Here is a 19,047-nt window from a genome sequence, read left to right on the forward strand (position 1 = left end):
AAACTTAGCAGTCCTAGAATTGTGGTAACAGAATACTTGGGCCTGATCTTTTGGCCTGATCTAGCAAAGTTTTTACGCTTATATCTGTCAGGAGGGTGGCTCCATGGGCACTGCTCCTCAATGCTAGCTGCTCCCAGCTTAGCCATTAATTCACTACATGGCTTTAGTAAAGCAATTATTCTCCTAGTCTCTCACCTCTAAACACAGTAATAATAATAACTGGTCTTACGATAGCCTAAACATTGAATGCTTAATAGCAGTAGCAGCTGCATAGCTATGTGGGTGAGCCATGCCCAAACATTCTCCACCTGCAATGGCTCCTGTGTTGAGCGTAAAAGCCTTAAGTCGGGTTTTAAGTGCCTTTGGCCAAAAATGCACAGAAGGAATCCTGATAATGCAAAGTTCCAAATGTGAGGAGGCTTCTAACCACATTCAGTCAAACATGCTGAGAATACCCCTTGACACCTGCTCAATACAGGAAAGTCAGGGGTGTAGCAGGTGGGCATAACACTGCTTCACGACAGAAGCTATTGAACTGGTGTACAGTAAGATAAAATATGATAAAATATTAGAAATATGAACTCCAAAAATAATAAAACAATTTCTAAAAACTCTAAAAACAGTAAAACCATTTCTAGATTGCACAACTGATATTCCATAAATCAACTAGCTCACACCTCAAGGAGAGTCTTCTTATCCAAAAACACATTCAAATGTCAAACCTAAATGTCAAATTGCTAGATGCTTGTCTAATTCCATTTGGTAACTGATTCTAAGGGGTTGGAGATGCAACCCTAAAAGCCTTGTTTCTAGTACAAACTAATGCACTCCTGGGGCATATAGTACTGTTAGTACTGCCCAATCTGAGGGGTACCCTTAAGTAACCTGGTTCCAAGTTGTTTAGGGCTTAAAATCTTAAAAGCAAATCTTTGATCTGCATCTACTGTAGTAGCATATTGGCAGCCAGTGCAGCTCCCACAGCAAATATGTTAAATGGTGTTGACAGAATGCACCAGTCAACAAGCAACTCTCTCTTTTAAAAATTGCAGATCTTCATCAGCTATTGGATCTTAGTACTGTACAGTACTTAAAAGCTTTGAAGCTTCTACTTGGACTCAGGCATACCCCAACTTCTCATTTCCCAACTGTTTTGTCAGAATAATGAAAAAGGCAGAGCTGATGGCTATGTTTCTATCAGTTCTTACTCAAGTCTCTCCCTCTTATGCTAGATGTGTGAACATAGGAGTGGGCTACCACAATACATTCCAACAGAGAGCCACACGCTGGATCAGCTGTCAAGCTGTCTCCTCTAACAGCTGCTATACAAACAGTCCTGAATATCTTAGATTCTTTAGAGAACAATCACACTAACTGCATTCGTTTGTGATGATTCTCTTATTTGGCACAGTTTAAGGAAGCAAGGTTCACAACAGCTTTACAAACATAATAATTGCACTTTCAAAAATAACTTTTTCACTCGCACTATTACTATTTGGAAGGTCCAAATATTGCTACACAGTACCAGTAGCACTGGGCAGAACTGAGAGATCCGATTCAAAATCCCAGCTCAGCCACAGACTTGGTGAGTGACCTTAGGCTAACTCCCCCTTCTCGTTTTCAGATCATCATTTGCAAATCATTTGAGCAATAATAGCCTGCCACAAATTGTTATGAAGAAAAATTAGATCATAGCACATTTTCTAGAAACTCTTTTTTTCTCTTTAAAGCCTGCTATGTACAATTTGCATAGCTGTTAACTTTTCCCTTTTCTTGCGAGGAATCCTATTCGGAATAAGGAAATTTCCCTTTAAAAAAGGGAAACGTTGACAGCTATGAATTTGTTAACCTATTACTCTTTTAAGCTAGAGTTCACTGGAGCCATTTCCCCTTATTCAAGAACATTCCTATTTCTGCTCTACATATCAACACATATATTGATGTCTACATGAATTATGATAGGTTAGGTGCTGTGATGTACAAATATTTTCCTTTCTTTGGTTCACATTCTTTTTACCAGCCCCGAGCCTTCAAAATCTGAAAAAAACAAAACCTAATACCCTGATCTTCGTAAGAATAACCACGGAACCCAGGTATAATGAGATTATAGGCACATAAAAGTATTGTTTAGGGTTAAAACTTTCTCATGGGTCAACCAGGGTTCAAACATACCGGAAGGATATCGCATACACATTAGTAAATTGCCTTTTGCCCCTTAATGGCAGATTTCAAGCACTGATCACACAATTGACACAAAAAAGTTTATTTATACCACAAATGTGAACCGCATTGGCAACACTTGTATCAAGAGAAAAGTATAACCAGCTAGCCTGGTTTCAGCAACTTAGATGCTACCACTAATATTTTGTACTAGTGTCTATGAGAGCACAGGGATCCTCTGAGTCAGACCAAGGGCCTGTCTAGTAGGATGGGGCAGCAAGTCTCCAGCTCTCCATAGCTTCAGGCAACTACCAGTCAAGAACCCAGAAATCCACCTTGAAGGCGTATTCAGACAAATTACACATTGTACTATTGAGTCATGCTCTATAACACGCACCCAACCATAACACGCACGTAGTTTTTAGAGGAGGAAAATCCGTAGGCATGCCACCCGTAGGCATTCCCTCCATAACACGCACAGACATTTCCCCTTACTTTCTAGGAGGAAAAAAGTGAGTGTTATGGTGCAAACAATACGGTATATAAAAATTTAGAAAAGTTGAAGCCTTCACAACTAACACAGTTCAGCATAACATAAACTTTCCTAATTACAGCTAGACACTAGAAAGTAAATCATGCCACAACAGACAACAAAGTAATTTATGTACTTAAAGCTGTTCTTTCAAATCACATTCTCTTGAATGTATTTAGCTCTAAGTTTAATTACAAAAAAGTAAATCAGACTAAAACACTACTTAAAAGAACATTTCAGTAGGAATTAGGGGTGTTAAGTCAATGGTGTTCTACTCAAAGTAAACCCACTGAAATTAATAGACCTAACTTAATCACTGATTTCAACTGTTATACTCTGATTAAAACCTAGTTGAAAAGCACCCTAGGATTTTCAGGAATGGATTTATTATGCTAGCATAGAGAGAAAGAGAACAGTGCACTGGGTAAAGACCTTATGACCTCGGCTACCTTCTGACCACATATACGTATTAGTTCTTTATAGGGCACTGAAGGTCAACATGGAAGGTGTGTACATGTGAAGCCACTTAACAACCTTATTAACACAATATATGCACTGAATTTGCAATACATTTCAGAGCACAAAGTACACCAGCAGCACACCAATCTGCAGAAATTAACTGCTGTGGTGATATTAAGCAGTATATAAATAATTTTTAAAAAAATGTTACTAAAATAGTAAAAACTGCCAACACAGCACCCGATCCTGAACTCTCATTTGCCATATCAGAGGATCATAGAATCAGGACACACAAAATCAACTGTATCTCATGTTTGATTTCTGTCACTAGGAGTAAGACTTTAACAGCCCCGCCACACAAAATTTCTGTGAATTGTTCCTTTTTATTTCAGGATTTTAAATATCTGCTCATCTAGTTATCTATGGCAAGGGGAAATTGCAAGGGAAGGGATGCTTTTGCAAAATGTAAGAAATTTATTTACCTCTTCCCCCTTCTTTTTCCTTTCTGGATGTCAGCATGTAACAGTGAGCTTATGTAGGAATATGCGTAAGCGGAAAGGCTAGAAGAATATTTAATGGGCTTGTAGTTTCTGAATATTTCTACTTTCAAGGCTGTTTTATACATTTAGCTTTGTATTACATCTCATACTCCCAAAAGGGCTCCAAACATAGTTCACAAAAAATGTTAGAACACCCATACTACTTACACTTTGTAATTCGCAGTTAATCACACATGTGAGATTTTGAGAACTGTTTAAGAACAGTTAAGATCATCACAATACTGAGGAAATAGAGACTGTTCCTGAATCTTGTTTTCTTCCCCAATCTGAATAAAGCGACCAGCCATCACTTTCTTTGAACACAACAAATATTTCAATGAAAATCCTGTAAAACTATAGACAGAAGAGTGCAGAATATTCGAGTGCATATCCAGTACATAGTCTTTTCCCGTTATTTCATATTTCCTAACAAAGCAAATCCAATTTCCAAAAAAAATCAGCTGGTAGTCTGGGGAGTATGATCCAGTCCTTCCCCTTCACACACCATAAGAGTCCTCGCATATGCAAGTATCTTAGCCCAGGAAGGCACCTGATGAGAGTAGAGACCAGGGAAGAAGGGTGACAGGAGACTGGCTTGTCCCCTTAATTTTACCAATAAAATTTTGTTCTCCCCTGATACTCCTACTTGAACTTAAATATCCAAAGTTAAATGCAGCATGTAGTAAAAGGGACAGCTACCACTAAAGTTCCACCTCAGTCCTAACTGTACCTTCCTTTATTTTCCTGACTCCACAAAGTCATCACCTGAATAAAGGCGCTACGTCCCCACATTCCTTGAGAATTTACAAGGAGAGTTCAGTGATCCAGTGCATTAATTAATATCAATGAAGTGTTTAACACGGAATCATTTTCCAGGATTTCAATTTTAATTTATAAAACAAAAATCAAGAAAGCATTAAGATTATCATTAAAGTGCATTACGAGATGCTTGGTTACTGAAAAAGTTTATCACATGTGTACATTCTGATAGAGCTTTAATTTCCTGAAAACAGGCACTAAAATCCAAATCACTTTTAAAAGTATCTATAAAAAGCATTGTTTACCTAAATTATACTGAAGAGCAAAATGAAAAGTACTTAATCTGCCTTATGTAACAGAGGATTCTAATACTGCATCACTAAAATTAAATGCATTGCCTTACAATGCAGTGCTACTAAACTCCAATACGATGAAATGGATTGAACTGGGGGGAAATATTGCAATGTGGTTAAAAACTCTGGAGAAAACAGTATCTTAATTCTCCGAAGAAGCTTCTATGACTTCTGCTGGCAAGAACAACCAGCAGTTTATAAAACACTTGCTTTTCTCTCTCTCTTTTCTTTATTAAAGATTAAGACTCACCTGGGCTTGGGCCACCTTCCTCATAATCCCGTTCGTTCATAATCAGGAGTCAACTCTTCAAATGTTAAAAAGTGAAAGAGCAGAAAGCTGACAGTTGCTCTCTCGTTTTGTACAAGACCTCAAATCCTGTCTCTCGATAGTAGTGGATTAATCCTGAAGCAAGTCATCAAAGCTTCATGCAGTTTAAAGTATGCATGTGACACAAAGCCAAGCTGCAGTGCAGCAGCAGCAGCAGCACTCTCCAACAGATTAAGCTGAGAGAGATGTTCATCAGTGATAAATCCCCCACACACAGAAGTAAGGGCAGGGCCTACATCTCTATCATCAAGTGTCGCCAGGTAGAAAGCCTTAAATTACACCTAGAATCGACTTGCTCTTTACAGCAGCAGATGTCTCTGAAGCTATTCCATTACACAAGCCCTCCTTGTGGATATGAAAGCAGCGAGCATCCAATCATTTCGACAGCATGCTATTCATAAACCAATACTTTACGTAGATAAAATATTTAATCCTAAATCCATGGGATTAAAGAGCTAGTAAATGATTTTTAATTTACATTATCTTAGTGGCTCTTAAACTGCAGGGTGGGACCTCTTGGGGAAGATGTTTGGATGGAAAGTACCTAGGAGGGAGAAAATCCTGCAGCAATCAGTCAGAGATACTTTCCTCGTAGCAGTAGAGGTTTAGAATTAGTATCAGCATTTTGGTGGCTCTAATCGTGGAAACTGGAGAGGCAGGGAAAACATGGGAGCTTCTAGCCACAACAACCACACTCCCCATACATCTCCTCCCTGGTTGGGTGTCTTCAGGAGAGTGTCTGAAACGCTGTTCAATTCCTCTAATGCCAGTGTGGGATTAGTCCCCTAGTTCACAGATACTCATGCAAACAGTAGTATGAGAATTCTGGCCACTTGCCTCCAGAAGAATCACTGCTGCTGAGTTTGGAGACAGAGAGCTGGTAGAGAGAGGCAAAAATCCTGCACGGCTTTTGTGTTTCATTGGGAGCAAGTCCCAATGAACCCAGTGGGACTTTTTCAGAGTAGATATGCATAGGATTACACAGTTAATTTCAGAAGACGATCTGAATGCAAAGAGTTTTTGGAACAGTGCAAGTTCCTTTTTGAAATGATCTGGCAGAGGAAGAGGCAAATGCTATTTGTTGGAATATATTTGTTTTCCATCAAGGCCAATTCACACACTTGTTCTGAAGCACTAGTCCTCACAATTCATATAAGGAGCCATTTGTGGCAAAAGGTTGCTCTGTCGGAGAGAAGACCTTCAAGTCTTCTTTGTGATTTGTTAACCTTTTGAAGCATTTCTACATGTCTAATAGCTACCCAGATTTGTTACAGGTTTCATTAAAGGTAAAGGTACCCCTGCCCGTACGGGCCAGTCGTGTCCGACTCTAGGGTTGTGCGCCCATCTCACTCAAGAGGCCGGGGGCCAGCGCTGTCCGGAGACACTTCCGGGTCACGTGGCCAGCATGACGAAGCTGCTCTGGCGAGCCGGCACCAGCGCAGCACATGGAAACGCTGTTTACCTTCCCGCTAGAAAGCGGTACCTATTTATCTACTTGCACTTAGGGGTGCTTTCGAACCACAGCGCCACCCGCGTCCCACAGGTTTCATTACTGGTGCATAAAGCCCTGAAAAACTTGGGACCAAGATACTTAGCAAACTGCCTCTCCATTGCAACTCTGATCTTCCTCTCAGATCTTCTAGAACAGCCATGCTGACCATACCACAACGGGTGGAATGCCATCTACAGTAATGCCATCTCAAAAATTAGCTTCTCAGTAGTACCACCTGCTCTCTAGAACACCCTCCCACACAAGGCAGAAATAGCAGTAAAGTTCAAACATCTCCTGAAGAGCCATCTATTTAAGAAGCCTTTCATTGGCTCATACAATTCATCACACTGTCCTTGTTCTTGTTATTATTGATATATTTCTTCATTTCATTTTGTTTTGGTTATAATTTTCTGACTTTTATCTTATCTTTTCCAACTTTTAAGTATATTATTGTGTTTTATGTAAACCATTCTAAACAATGCAGAAATATTATGAATATAAATAATTGTTACCCACATGGGTGGTTGAAACACATGGGAGTTTATTATTTAACACAGATTAATTTAATTTAAAATAAATTAAAACTTTAAACAGATTTTTTCTTTAAAAAAAGGTTATAAAATCACTATGCAATGACTTTATCTTAATGACTGTAAATGACAATTCTGAGGGACTCGAAATACATTGTACTTGAAAACCTTTACATGTACAAAAAACCCTTCAAAACAATATAATGAGAAAGCATCAATGTCTCATTTCTGTTAGTTTATCCCTTTGCAGAAGCAAAGAAGCCCACTGCTCTAAAATATAGTTCCTACAGGACCCAAAATATTCATGTTTTATGTTTTATCTGACTGCATATCCAAAAGAAACCCAACCAGGAAAAAACTAGATAGTGATCAAATAAGCAAATAAATTTTAAAAAATTGTGAAATCAGGAAGACTCAATTCCAAGTAACTATGCTTAGAACATGTTTCTTTTTATTACTGTTTTGGTGAGGGCAGTGCTTTTGCTCTTAAAAATGTTTACGAGTACTTTCATTTTGACTAAGAAAATCACCATTTTATAATTCAAATCAGGAAAAATAAATACAGTAAATGGGCAAAAGTAGAAAGATTCACAAAATGTTTAGGGGTATAACTACCCCCAGAAAAAAAGCACTGGGTAAGGGCAAGTTACAACCATCAGTATGAATGTGCATTAACAGTTGTCATAGCACATGTAACAGATTACCCTAAACTCAAAGTAAATTATTAAAACCAAGGCTGTTCTGTCTTTCTTTGCTGCACAGATAATACACAACTTATTTAACTGGCCAATGGCCATGATGTTATAGGTTCAAACCCCACAAACACGTAAGCAGAACATTTCCAATTACAATAACATTTTTGTGAGAATGGTCCCTAAATTAGTGGTACAGCAAGTGTTCTGTACAGTCCTAAGCTCAATTTCCAGAGAAAATATTTTAGACAACAGGAGTAGGAAAGGTCTCTGCCAAAGATCATGGAAAGCTAGTCAGAGAAGACTGAGCTGAGTTAGAAGGACTCTCAGTAACCAAAGGTTTGAAATGAAATAAGGCAGCTTTCGGTATTTGCTGTTAAATCTAACTTTGTTAGTGAAGGTAATGATGTTTTACTGTGCTAAAGTTATAGCACTGGGGAAGTAACCACGTGCTATCTGTGAAACACCTTTTTCCTGGCTCCTTAATTATCCATATCAGTCTTATTTGAGAATCTACAGCATTTAAAATGCTAACATTTTAATGAGGGACCATGAAGATTGAAAACAGCATGGGCACTGATCTGTTGAAAGGAGGGGGAAAGTCTGAAGTCCAGCTGGACAGATTTCAGTTTGAAATGTAATATTTCCTGAAACCTATTAGGAAACAGCTTTGTGACTTGCTGGAGACTGTTATTATGCTTGTGGAGCTTGATGTTTGTGAATTTGAACAGGAAAAGATTAAGCGCCCACACTCCTCTCAAAATCACAGCTTCCTCTTTTCAGTTTTGTTTTGTTTTAAGTGGTTTAGTTAAATGCATTTACGTGTAGGCTGAGGTCTATCCCAAACTTGGTACCAAACATCCTTTTACTGGAAATGCTAGGATTCATGTCTGGATTTTCCACATATTACCCACTTGTGGCATAAAAATGAAACTGGAGAACAATGCTATAAAGCAATACTAACAACAATGGCTTACCAATGACGATTCAAAATATTTTGATTATATATTTCAAATAATGTTAACACAGCAATTACGTTGGGGAGGAACACATCAAAGTTGACACCACAGATGGCACAACTAGTATGTTAGCTGGGATTTGATTTTTTTCCATCTGCTATCTAAGCAGCATAGTGTTTGCACATATTCAAGCAATATCAACGAAGCACAAATGTTAGCCTCTGATCACAGAGATTACAATATTAGATATGTTGTCTGCAAATAGCATCATGTTCTGGAAAGTAATCCGCACGTGTCACATCTATTGCCAGCTATGAAACGGTTATGTAAAACACCAGATCTATACTGTGCAACTCGATGGAGAAAGTTTACTAATCTAAAAAGAGAAAATGTATTGAGAATATGAGCTTTGAAAGCATCTCATTAAACAAGATCATCTGCATTCATGCAGCAAAATAGGCATGTGCTTATAAATTTGATGTGTTGAACTTGTGTGATATGGTAGCCGAAACAGGTCTGCTTAACTTAGGACACATCATGCCGTATGCAGCGTACAGCCCATTTATTATGGCCTACGAGGTTCATGGTAATTTATATGTGTACTAGAGACTGTGGCCCTGCTCCCTCTGCTCACCAACCCCTTCCCATTGTCACTCCCTCCACATTTAACACCCTAAAGCTTCCCTTCCCAACTGATTTCTAAAACCACTTCTCTTCTATTCCCCACTTTCCACCTTCACCCCATGTTCATGCCTCCTCCTTTTGTGCAACTGCCCCTGTATACAAACCACCCCCATTGTAACCTCCTGCATCCACCACCCACATGGCAACAAGCACACTTTTCACCTTCTGCTCAGTTGTGAAGTCATTGTCACCTCCTATATTCTTCAGACCCTTTCATGCCCCTGCTTTCATCTGCAATCCCATTCCCATGCCTCCTATTCCCTTTTCTGAAACCCCCTTTGCACATTCACTTTTTCCTTCACCCTCCTCCTTACTTTTCTCAACTCTCCCTTGCACACCAGCCACCCCCAATTTCCATGCCTCCTCCTGTCTCCTATTCTGCAGTCCCCTTTGTGCATATTACCTTTACCTTTATACAGCTTACTGTATCTTTAAGATGAAAAGACACTTCAGAGCAAGCATGTCAATTAGCTTGTTCAATTAGAAAAGGTTAAATAAAGTGGTTGCATGTTTGCTTATTAATAAAACATATTTTCTAAATTATTACACTGAATCTGGAACTTCATGTTGAAGACAACAAATGGTACCAGAAGTGAAATACATTGTAGGAGTCCAACGCTTGGCAACATTTGACATCCTCTCCACCAACCACTACAGCCCTCATGCTATCTAGTTACTGCCTTCCCAAATTTTGGAAGGAGGTGGGAGGGCTCTAGGACCCTGCCAAAGCCTCACATGTCCTTCCTAAAGCCCTGTGCCTAGCTTAGCCGTCTGTGTGAATGCAGTGTGAGAGTAACCATTTTTGGCCTCCCCCCCCCCCCACACACTGTGCATGTGTGCAAGATAAGGCAGTGTGCAGCCCATGGGTTCTATGTTGAAGTACTCTTGCAACCCACTTGGTATGAAAAATTGGGCCGTCCTGTACTATAAAATATTTGAGAGATCCACATCCTTTCTCTCTCGCACATGAGGCAGCTGAAGTATGGAAGTGGGAGAAGCTTAAAACAGACAAATAGAAAATTTCTCCTTTTAGTGTTTGTTCCTTCTTGTACTCAAACAATGGCAGAAGTCTGAGTAAAGCAAAGGTGGACAGACACCTAGACAAAAATTGTGGTTTGAGTAAAGCAGTGATGGAGAAACAATGTGGGTTTTAACCAAGAGAAATAGCAGAGGTGGGTACAAGAAAGAAGCCAGCACAACAGAGCCTTTTCTAACTCCCTTCTCACTGTATTCAAACCTTATGTAAAACTGCCACTCTCCTCTCTCAGTATCACACCCTGCTCTCTCTATTCGATTCTCTGCTATTGTTTGAAATCACTACTTTTTGCCTCTCCAACCCTCCTTTATTCAAACCTCTGCTGTTGTTTAAAACCACTATTTCCCTCGTAGCCTTCCATCTTCTGCCTGCTCTTCTGCGCCCCTCCCTGTGCCATGACTTCATGCTAATCCAGGATTGTGACACAGCACTACGGTGGGGGCTGCACGATGACAGCCGTACATTTTTGACAGATATCCTGCATCTCAAATGCAGGTTTGCTGTCCTAGACAGACAGTAGAAACAACATATTTAACAAGCACACGGCAAGTGGGCTTACATAGCAGGTAGCCTGTATTCAACCCAGTAGGCCAAAGCTTGTGCAAATCTAGCCTAGAGTTCTTGATCAGGGCCATAGAAATCCTCTCTGCTATGAAACTCAGTGGGTGGGCCTTGAATAAGACACACACACCCTCATCCTAACTTACCTCACAAGCTGCTGCAAGGATAAACAGCTTGCTCTGACCTCCCTAGGAGGAGCCTGGCACAAATGTAGTATTTCAAAGTTCAATACAGATTCTAAGCCTTTAACATCCCTTACATTTTACATAACTTCTATTTCTTTGACTAATAAAAGGTTTATTACCAATCTGGTTATTTTATGGCAACTTTTGCAATATCCGATCAACATGGATTTAGAAATACCACAACTTGTAAACCATCAAGCCAAACGCAATTTGTAAGCCAGGTGTGATGCTTGCAGCTCACCAGGGACCACCTGTTTTGGTCCAGGGCTGCAAAACAGGGGGTACAATACATGGCTTTAAGACTATTCATAACATTGGACAAAATTTCTGTAGGCCTAATTTAAGAGTCACATTTTAAAAAAGATTCACCATTTTATCTTTTTCACAGCGGTGTAAAAGATAGAAGCAGGTGTTTAACTGAATCAGAGGGTTAGAGGAAACCAGGGCAAGCCCAAGTATTAAGCAAAATGTAAAAGTGGCAAGTTTAAGCCACCATGAAATGGGACAAAATGTCAATTTCATTCATACAATACTACTACCATAGTAAACAAAAAACAGCAAAACTATACAAAGTGTCTACATAACAATCAATTTGAAGCACAGCAAAACATTTTAGGCAGTTGAAAAGGTTAGATTAAACAAGGATAATGAAAACAGACGTAGAAGGATGGATTGTCACAAACATTGACATAGCTAACAAACTGAAACCAGGTGTCTTGAAACCCTACTCTTCAGATTTCACAATGCGCCCTTACATTGGGAGTACTGTTTTGATTACACAGCTCAGGCACCAAAATTGCCTTGGACCATTTGGCCTTGTGTGTAACACCTCCTTCCCAGAGGTTCCTCTTCATCCCATTTTTATTGGCCAGCATCATTCAAAATCCACACCCGCAAGGAAGAAGTTGTTTGTGAAGCCTAGCTAGTGTTTCTGTCTAAACCTCTGGCCTCTAACTGACACCAATCCAGACTTAGCTGCTGGGTTCCTAATATACACAAATGACTTTCCTTATTGAAAAAGATGAAGGAAATTGTTTTTAATAGAACATCTGATGTCAATTATTACCACATCTAAAAGTAGCCTTGCCAGGTAAAATGACTCAGCTGGTAATGTTGGATCCTTTGTACATGAGGTCATTATCCCATTATCTATGTTGTGAACAGGTTATTTCTAGCTGCCTTTGTCAGAATAAAGGTCATAAGCTCTCCAGAATTATGTTCCTCCACTGTCTGAATGCAGATATATGCATTTGTCATTACTATTGCCTTGCAAGTTTTTACGGTTGCTACCTTTATTTACACAGAGGTTTCTATGTAATTAACAGCTGAGTAACTGCAAGAAACCCAGCAGGTGACCTTTTAATTCATTGAATAAAGCACGTCAAAGTACAAGTAGATAAATAGGTACCACTGCAGCCGGAAGGTAAACGGTGTTTCCGTGCACTGCTCTGGTTTGCCAGAAGCGGCTTAGTCATGCTGGCCACATGACCCGGAAGCTGTACGCCAGCTCCCTCGGCCAATAAAGCGAGATGAGCGCCGCAACCCCAGAGTCGGTCATGACTGGACCTAATGGTCAGGGGTCCCTTTACCTTTTAACTGCAAGAAACCCAGCAGGTGACCTTTTAATTCATTTAATCTCCAAATTGGGAGAAGCTACATTTTATGAATTTTTGCATGTTGCTCATTTGTTAAAGGCACAGAATTACTGGCAGTGGGGGGAGTAACAGCTACTCTGCCACACACCTAAGAATTGTCCTCCTGATTAAGTTCAAGGTCTGTCTAGCCCAACATTCCAATTAACTGTGGTCAGCCAGATATTACTGGAAATGCAAGGTTTAATAAGCAGAGCAGAGCATGAAGGCAATGGCCATGCAGTGTCTAAAATTTGTAAACAAATCTTACTATTTAGAACTGTGACAGTATGGTGCTATTCCTCATGTCAGTAGGCAAGGAGTTCTGAAGTGTGGGTGATGCAACACTAAAAGATCAGTTTTTTGTTGGTTTCGTTTTTACAAATGCAATACAAGTTTTATGTGAGACCTGTGGCAATGCCAGTTTCGAGGATCAAAGCAGCTGATGGGGCATATATGGGATAAGGGCATCTCACAGGTAAAATGGCCCCAAGGCAGTTTGTTTTCATTTTTTGGTTGCCAAAATAGGTGCATAATGGCTGCAAATCGAGAGTTATAACAGGGCTAGAATTTCGAGAACTGACTGTATATTTATTAAGTACCCTGTATAGAAGTCAGTACAGAATACCTCCATTATGAGGGTGGTCTGACAGGTTTGGAAAAGGTGGAAGGAACAGCTGGTGCTTAACATTTTTCCAGAGCTCATGCAGAACAGCAGACATATTAATTTCTTACGTCTCCACAATGCAGGTTTAAATAAACTCTGACTTTGTTCTCAACCACTCCCAAGGGTTATGTTGAAATCCCAAATTAAGGACCATAGAATCTCTAGGCTGACTTGGTACCAAATTGCTAATTTTATTTGTTGAACCCACATCAGGGAACTGGCATTGACGGACCTTACCCCTTATGAATTATTGTTGGACTCTGCCACAAAGATAAAACAGAGTCCAGTGTCTAGACAGAATAGTGTGTTAATCTTAATAGATATGAATACAGCGAAAGTCTAAGGCAGATGTGGGAAGCCGATTAGCAGATTACTATTAATGAAGAGGTCTTGACTTCAGTGTGGGGGAGATTTCCTTTTAAATGTCCTGACCTTGATGAAAGAGGCAGTACTTTAAATAGTGCAAAAAAATAATTGTTATCTTATGCCTACAAATTTAGCCTCACTGTTCACCAAACTGTTGAAGAGGATGTCAAATGTTAGGCTCTGTTCAACAAATGTGGCGGACATGTGGGATAGTGGCTCATTTTTGGGGCAAACATTTTATTAAAATAAAAACAATTACAGGACGAAACACCTTTAAATGTAGGGAGCTGGCACTGCTGGATCGTATCACAGGAGATAATACTAACTTATAGTTCAAACCCCTAATAAGTTCCCTTTAATTAGCAGCCAGCCAGGCTCACAGTAATAAAAACACTAGAGGAATTTGAGAGAGAACTTCTCTGACAACTTGCTACAATAGTGTACGGCAAATAGCACATGTGGAAAAGTTGACTAATAAAATAAAACCGGCACAAGGTTTGAAGAATAAAGACTCTCCTGCAACCAATTGGTACAGCTTTTCTGTGTACATGGCTAAAAATGGAAAAGGTGACTCCTCTCCCATTATAAAACATTTGTTTAGCATAACCTGTATGTCCCCTTCTATGCAAACGGTTGTCTGGGATAGGAACTATTTCCATTACCTGGATGTTATTTTTGATGTACTGCATCTTCTGGGTTAGGGTTTATTTTGTGTGTAATGATGTTGCTAAATGTTGCAATGCAATAAAGCGAAGTATTTATCATACAGTGGTACCTCGGTCTACAAACAGCCTAGTTCACGAACTCTTTGGAACACAAACACTTCAAAACCGGAAGAAAGTGTTTCGGTTAGCAAACTTTCTTTGGAATCTGAACATACTCCATTCAGGGGTGCACTTCCGTTTTGAGTGCCACACTTCCGTTGTCCGGCAGTGGAGAAGGGGGTCATCACGGCGTTTCCCGCAGCCGCGAGGGAGGGAAGTTGTGTGCACACCAGCTGATTTTCAGACGCGCAACTCCCCCCATGCCACTGCAGGAGGAGAGCGTTTCCCGCAGCTGCAGGTGGGGGAAGCGGCGCACCTGCCAGCCAGCTGGTTTGTGGGAGCGCAACTCCCCCCCATGCTGTTGTGAAAGGCACGCACTCTAGGGAGCATTTCCCACAGCGGGGGGAGGGGGGAGAAACCTGTGTGGATCCCAGTTCAGCTACTGACTGATTGTGTGACTGCGGAAATGGATAAAAGCCCCCCATCCAAATAATGACTATCATCAGTGCAGGTAAGAAAAAAAATTAATTATTTATTTTATAGTACAGTACATTGATTATTGCTTTCATTTTATGGATCAATGGTCTCGTTAGATAGTAAAATTAATGTTAAATTCGTGGTTTAGGAGTTGTTTTTAAAAGTCTGGAACGGATTAATCCATTTTGCATTACTTTCTATGGGAAAGCGCGCCCTGGTTTAAGAACTTTTTGGTTTAAGAACGGACTTCTGGAACGGATTAAGTTCATAAACCAAGGTACCACTGTTGTTGTTGTTTAGTCGTTTAGTCGTGTCCGACTCTTTGTGACCCCATGGACCAGAGCACGCCAGGCACTCCTGTCTTCCACTGCCTCCTGAAGTTTGGTCAAACTCATGCTGGTAGCTTCGAGAACACTGTCCAACCATCTCGTCCTCTGTCGTCCCCTTCTCCTTGTGCCCTCCATCTTTCCCAACATCAGGGTCTTTTCCAGGGAGTCTTCTCTTCTCATGAGGTGGCCAAAGTATTGGAGCCTCAGCTTCACGTTCTGTCCTTCCAGTGAGCACTCAGGGCTGATTTCCTTCAGAATGGATAGGTTTGATATTCTTGCAGTCCATGGGACTCTCAAGAGTCTCCTCCAGCACCATAATTCAAAAGTATTAATTCTTCGGTGATCAGCCTTCTTCATGGGTCACTGCCCCCTTCATGGATCACTGCCTTGCTGTGGTGAAGGGGCTTGAATAACTCAGAGAAGCTATGAGCTATGCCGTGCAGGGCCACCCAAGATGGACAGGTCATAGTGGAGAGTTTTGACCAAGCGTGATCCACCTGGAACAGGAACCGGCAAGCCACTCCAGTATCCCTGCCAAGGAAACTCCACCACTGTAATAACTTTAAAGTTCTGTACTGACCGGGGGTGTGTGACTCCCCAAAGTGATGTGTCAAAGCAGCAATACCCTTTTGTGTCACCTACTTTGGGGACAGCCCTACTGCCTGCACGAGAGCTTGTTCTTGTAGCAAGACAAGCTCTGGACCACACCCCTATTCCAGCTGTATTCACTCAGTCAGCAATCAAACAGTACCCCAAACTGCAATCAGCACAAACACTCTTACCTGCAGGCAAGTATCCCACTGGACAAACCGATGAAGAAAAAAAAGAAGCATACACACTATCTTGCAGCCTGGCTAGGCAAGCGGACCAGGCAGGGGCCAGAACAAAGCCATCCATCCCTGCTTAGTCCTCTGTAGGTCTGCTCAACACTGCTGCCACTGCTGTTTGGTAACAGGGTCATTTTCTCACCTAACTCTTCAGTCTTCACTTTATGGCTGTAGTACATAGTGAAGATGTACTTTTAAAGAGGCCTCTGTTCTTTACAGAAATTTCTCCACCCTGACCCACTTTCATTACACAACTGAAAGTGAAAGGGACTATTCTATATTACGATCAGCTTGCAACACTCTACTCAATTTTTTTTACTGTTTAAAAAGGTTTAAAGCCTGTTGCTAGCTTTTTACAAGTCCTGCTTGAGCAGGTAAGCAAAGGACTTTTTTAAAAAGGCAAGCAAAGTACCTCAGCTGAGACAACCACCTTGTTAAGTTAGTTAAGATATGCCACTCATCACCACAATCGCTCCTGACAAATTTATCTTATGTTTCTCCCTACAAGTAGCCATTTGGGGGATCCCCCCCCCATTTCTCCTTCTTTTATTTCCTCCTTTCTCAACATTGCAGCACACTGTTCTACATGTCTACTCAGAAGTAACTTCCATTAAGTTTAGTGGAGCTTCCAGCTAGCCACATTCTGAGCATGTCTAAAAGCCCCAAGTCTTGATTTTAAACTGCAAAGAGTGTGTGCTCCAAAACTTAGAAGCACTAGCACACTGAGGATGAAGAGAAAATATGAGATGTGATTAGTATACTGAGGCAATGTTAGGAGTAGACTTGACTTCCCTGGAGACATTCCAAAACACAACCCAGCCCCATATTCTGTAATCCCACCTTTCATTTCCTTTCCTCAGAAGACAAGTGTCTGGGAAGAGAAGGGTACTGGCTGTTGATAGACTTGGAAAAAGAGCTCCAAGAAGGCCTTTGATCTTGCAGCTAACCAATAGGAAGTGGAATGCTAACTGTGACAAGGCAGTACCAGCTGTAGGTCGTTGAATTGGCTTTCGGGATATCAGATAGGGAGTACGAAGATGTGGGAAGTGTTACAATACAAAATCTAAATATCAGTTACAGAATTAAGAGCTAGGGTGGGGAGAGAAAGAATAATTTCTTCTGTACTTTTTCTTCTCTATGGAATTAAAAGAGTCTATTGTAAAGACAAATCCTAACAACAAAGACCTTCTGTATAGATTATTAAAAAAAAAATTAACAGTCTCCAAAGCTTGAATTATTATCATGTGACACTGCAGAGAATCAAGAATATGCTTTGGAAAAATAGTTTTTACTGTATCTTAAAATAAATGTCTATGTATCATAAACTGAGCCCTTTAGCAACCTATTCCAGAGCTACTTCCACCAAATTATGTTCTATCAGAAGCTAATTTAAATAATCAAGAAAACAAACATTCAGAATGTTTAACTAGATAAGAAGTTGAGCTATATCTATGTTTAGAATGGGCTGAAAACACAGAATTAGAAAACTCACTGAAAATGAGAAAATTAGAAAGTGCTTGATCTCTTGATTACCACTGGAGTTTATTTCACATCAACAATATGATCACTCAGTTGGATAGTGCTGAAAAGAAAACCTTTCCACGTCATTGAGCTTACATCTTTGTCCGAAGGTCTTCACTGAAATCACAAACAATTTGATTAACAACTCTAATCAAAGCTGCTTATTCTTTCCAGATTTCACTACAATAAAATACTGCAATCAATTTCTGCTCCTGGTAAGCCTGTTGAGGTTTGCCTCTCTGAGTCAATAAAAACTGAATGAACTCAGGACCAGTTTAAAAGTTTTCATTGCTAAACAAGTTACTTTTTAATTTAAAAAATCAATTTAAAATGATAAACAAACCTCAAATTATGTAACCAAACCAAAATTATTATCCAGGCAGACACTGTAAATATACTGTACACAGATCAAAATGCCCATCATTTTCAAAAATATATTTTCTAATATTTATTTGTACTCAGAAATTCAAGAGTTTGCTTTTCTTCACAGTCAAGGTACACTCGAACAGCATTTACTGAAAGGGTTTAGCAAGTTTCCTTATAAGGTCACAGTAATACAAAGGAATAATCTCATTTCTGCATGATCTAAAATATCAATGGGCCCAATTAGCTCTCTTCTGCTTTTCAAATTCCACAATCTTTTAAAAAGATATGTACAGTTGTAGCAACACAAAGAATCCTGGACACCACAAACAGCTCTTAAAACAAGGAACAAGTAAACTTGCAGGGAACAGAAGTGCTGTGGTATAGGCCAGAAAGCTGGGAGTAACAGCCGCTGAACAGCCAAAGTGTCAGCTGCACCAAAACCAGAGGTCTTAATCTTAATTCCATGCACTCCGATCTGTATCTTCAGGAGCACTTGATCAGACCACTTGAAAGGGGAAGGAAGTTTGTTATCAAGGCTGCCAAGCTGAGCAATGGGAAATTACCGGTACAGTGGTACCTCTGGATGCAAACGGGATCCGTTCCGGAGCCCCGTTCACATCCTGAAGTGAACGTAACACGTGACTGCGTGTGCCACGTTTCACTGCTTCCGTAAATGCGCGTGATGTCACAAGTTGTCCAGTCTAAGTAGTAGCTCAAGGTGAGCAGCTGGAACTCATGGGGAGAGTTACAAAATATAAGAAATGGGAAAGAAGTAAAAAGCAGATTGTGTGGTGCCACTTACTCTTAAGAAGACATGGTTCTTGAGAAATGGA

General features: G+C 40.2%; 1 protein-coding gene across 5 annotated transcripts in view; it reads right to left on the reverse strand.

Annotated features, from left to right (window-relative positions):
* SLC12A7 (solute carrier family 12 member 7) overlaps positions 1–19,047 on the reverse strand; it is a 91,511-nt gene that overhangs the window by 64,950 nt on the left and 7,514 nt on the right. The window contains exon 1 of one of the 5 annotated variants that reach the window (XM_077933390.1): positions 5,050–5,104. The exons of the other annotated variants lie outside the window; for them this stretch is intronic. Within the exon in view, the coding sequence (XP_077789516.1) occupies positions 5,050–5,089 (40 nt within the window). The 5' untranslated portion in view covers positions 5,090–5,104. Of the gene's footprint in view, positions 1–5,049; positions 5,105–19,047 lie in introns of those variants that run through there. 5 annotated transcript variants of the gene reach the window in all.

This window comes from Podarcis muralis, chromosome 8, assembly GCF_964188315.1.
Source record: "Podarcis muralis chromosome 8, rPodMur119.hap1.1, whole genome shotgun sequence".
In the NCBI taxonomy this organism is placed as follows: domain Eukaryota; kingdom Metazoa; phylum Chordata; class Lepidosauria; order Squamata; family Lacertidae; genus Podarcis; species Podarcis muralis.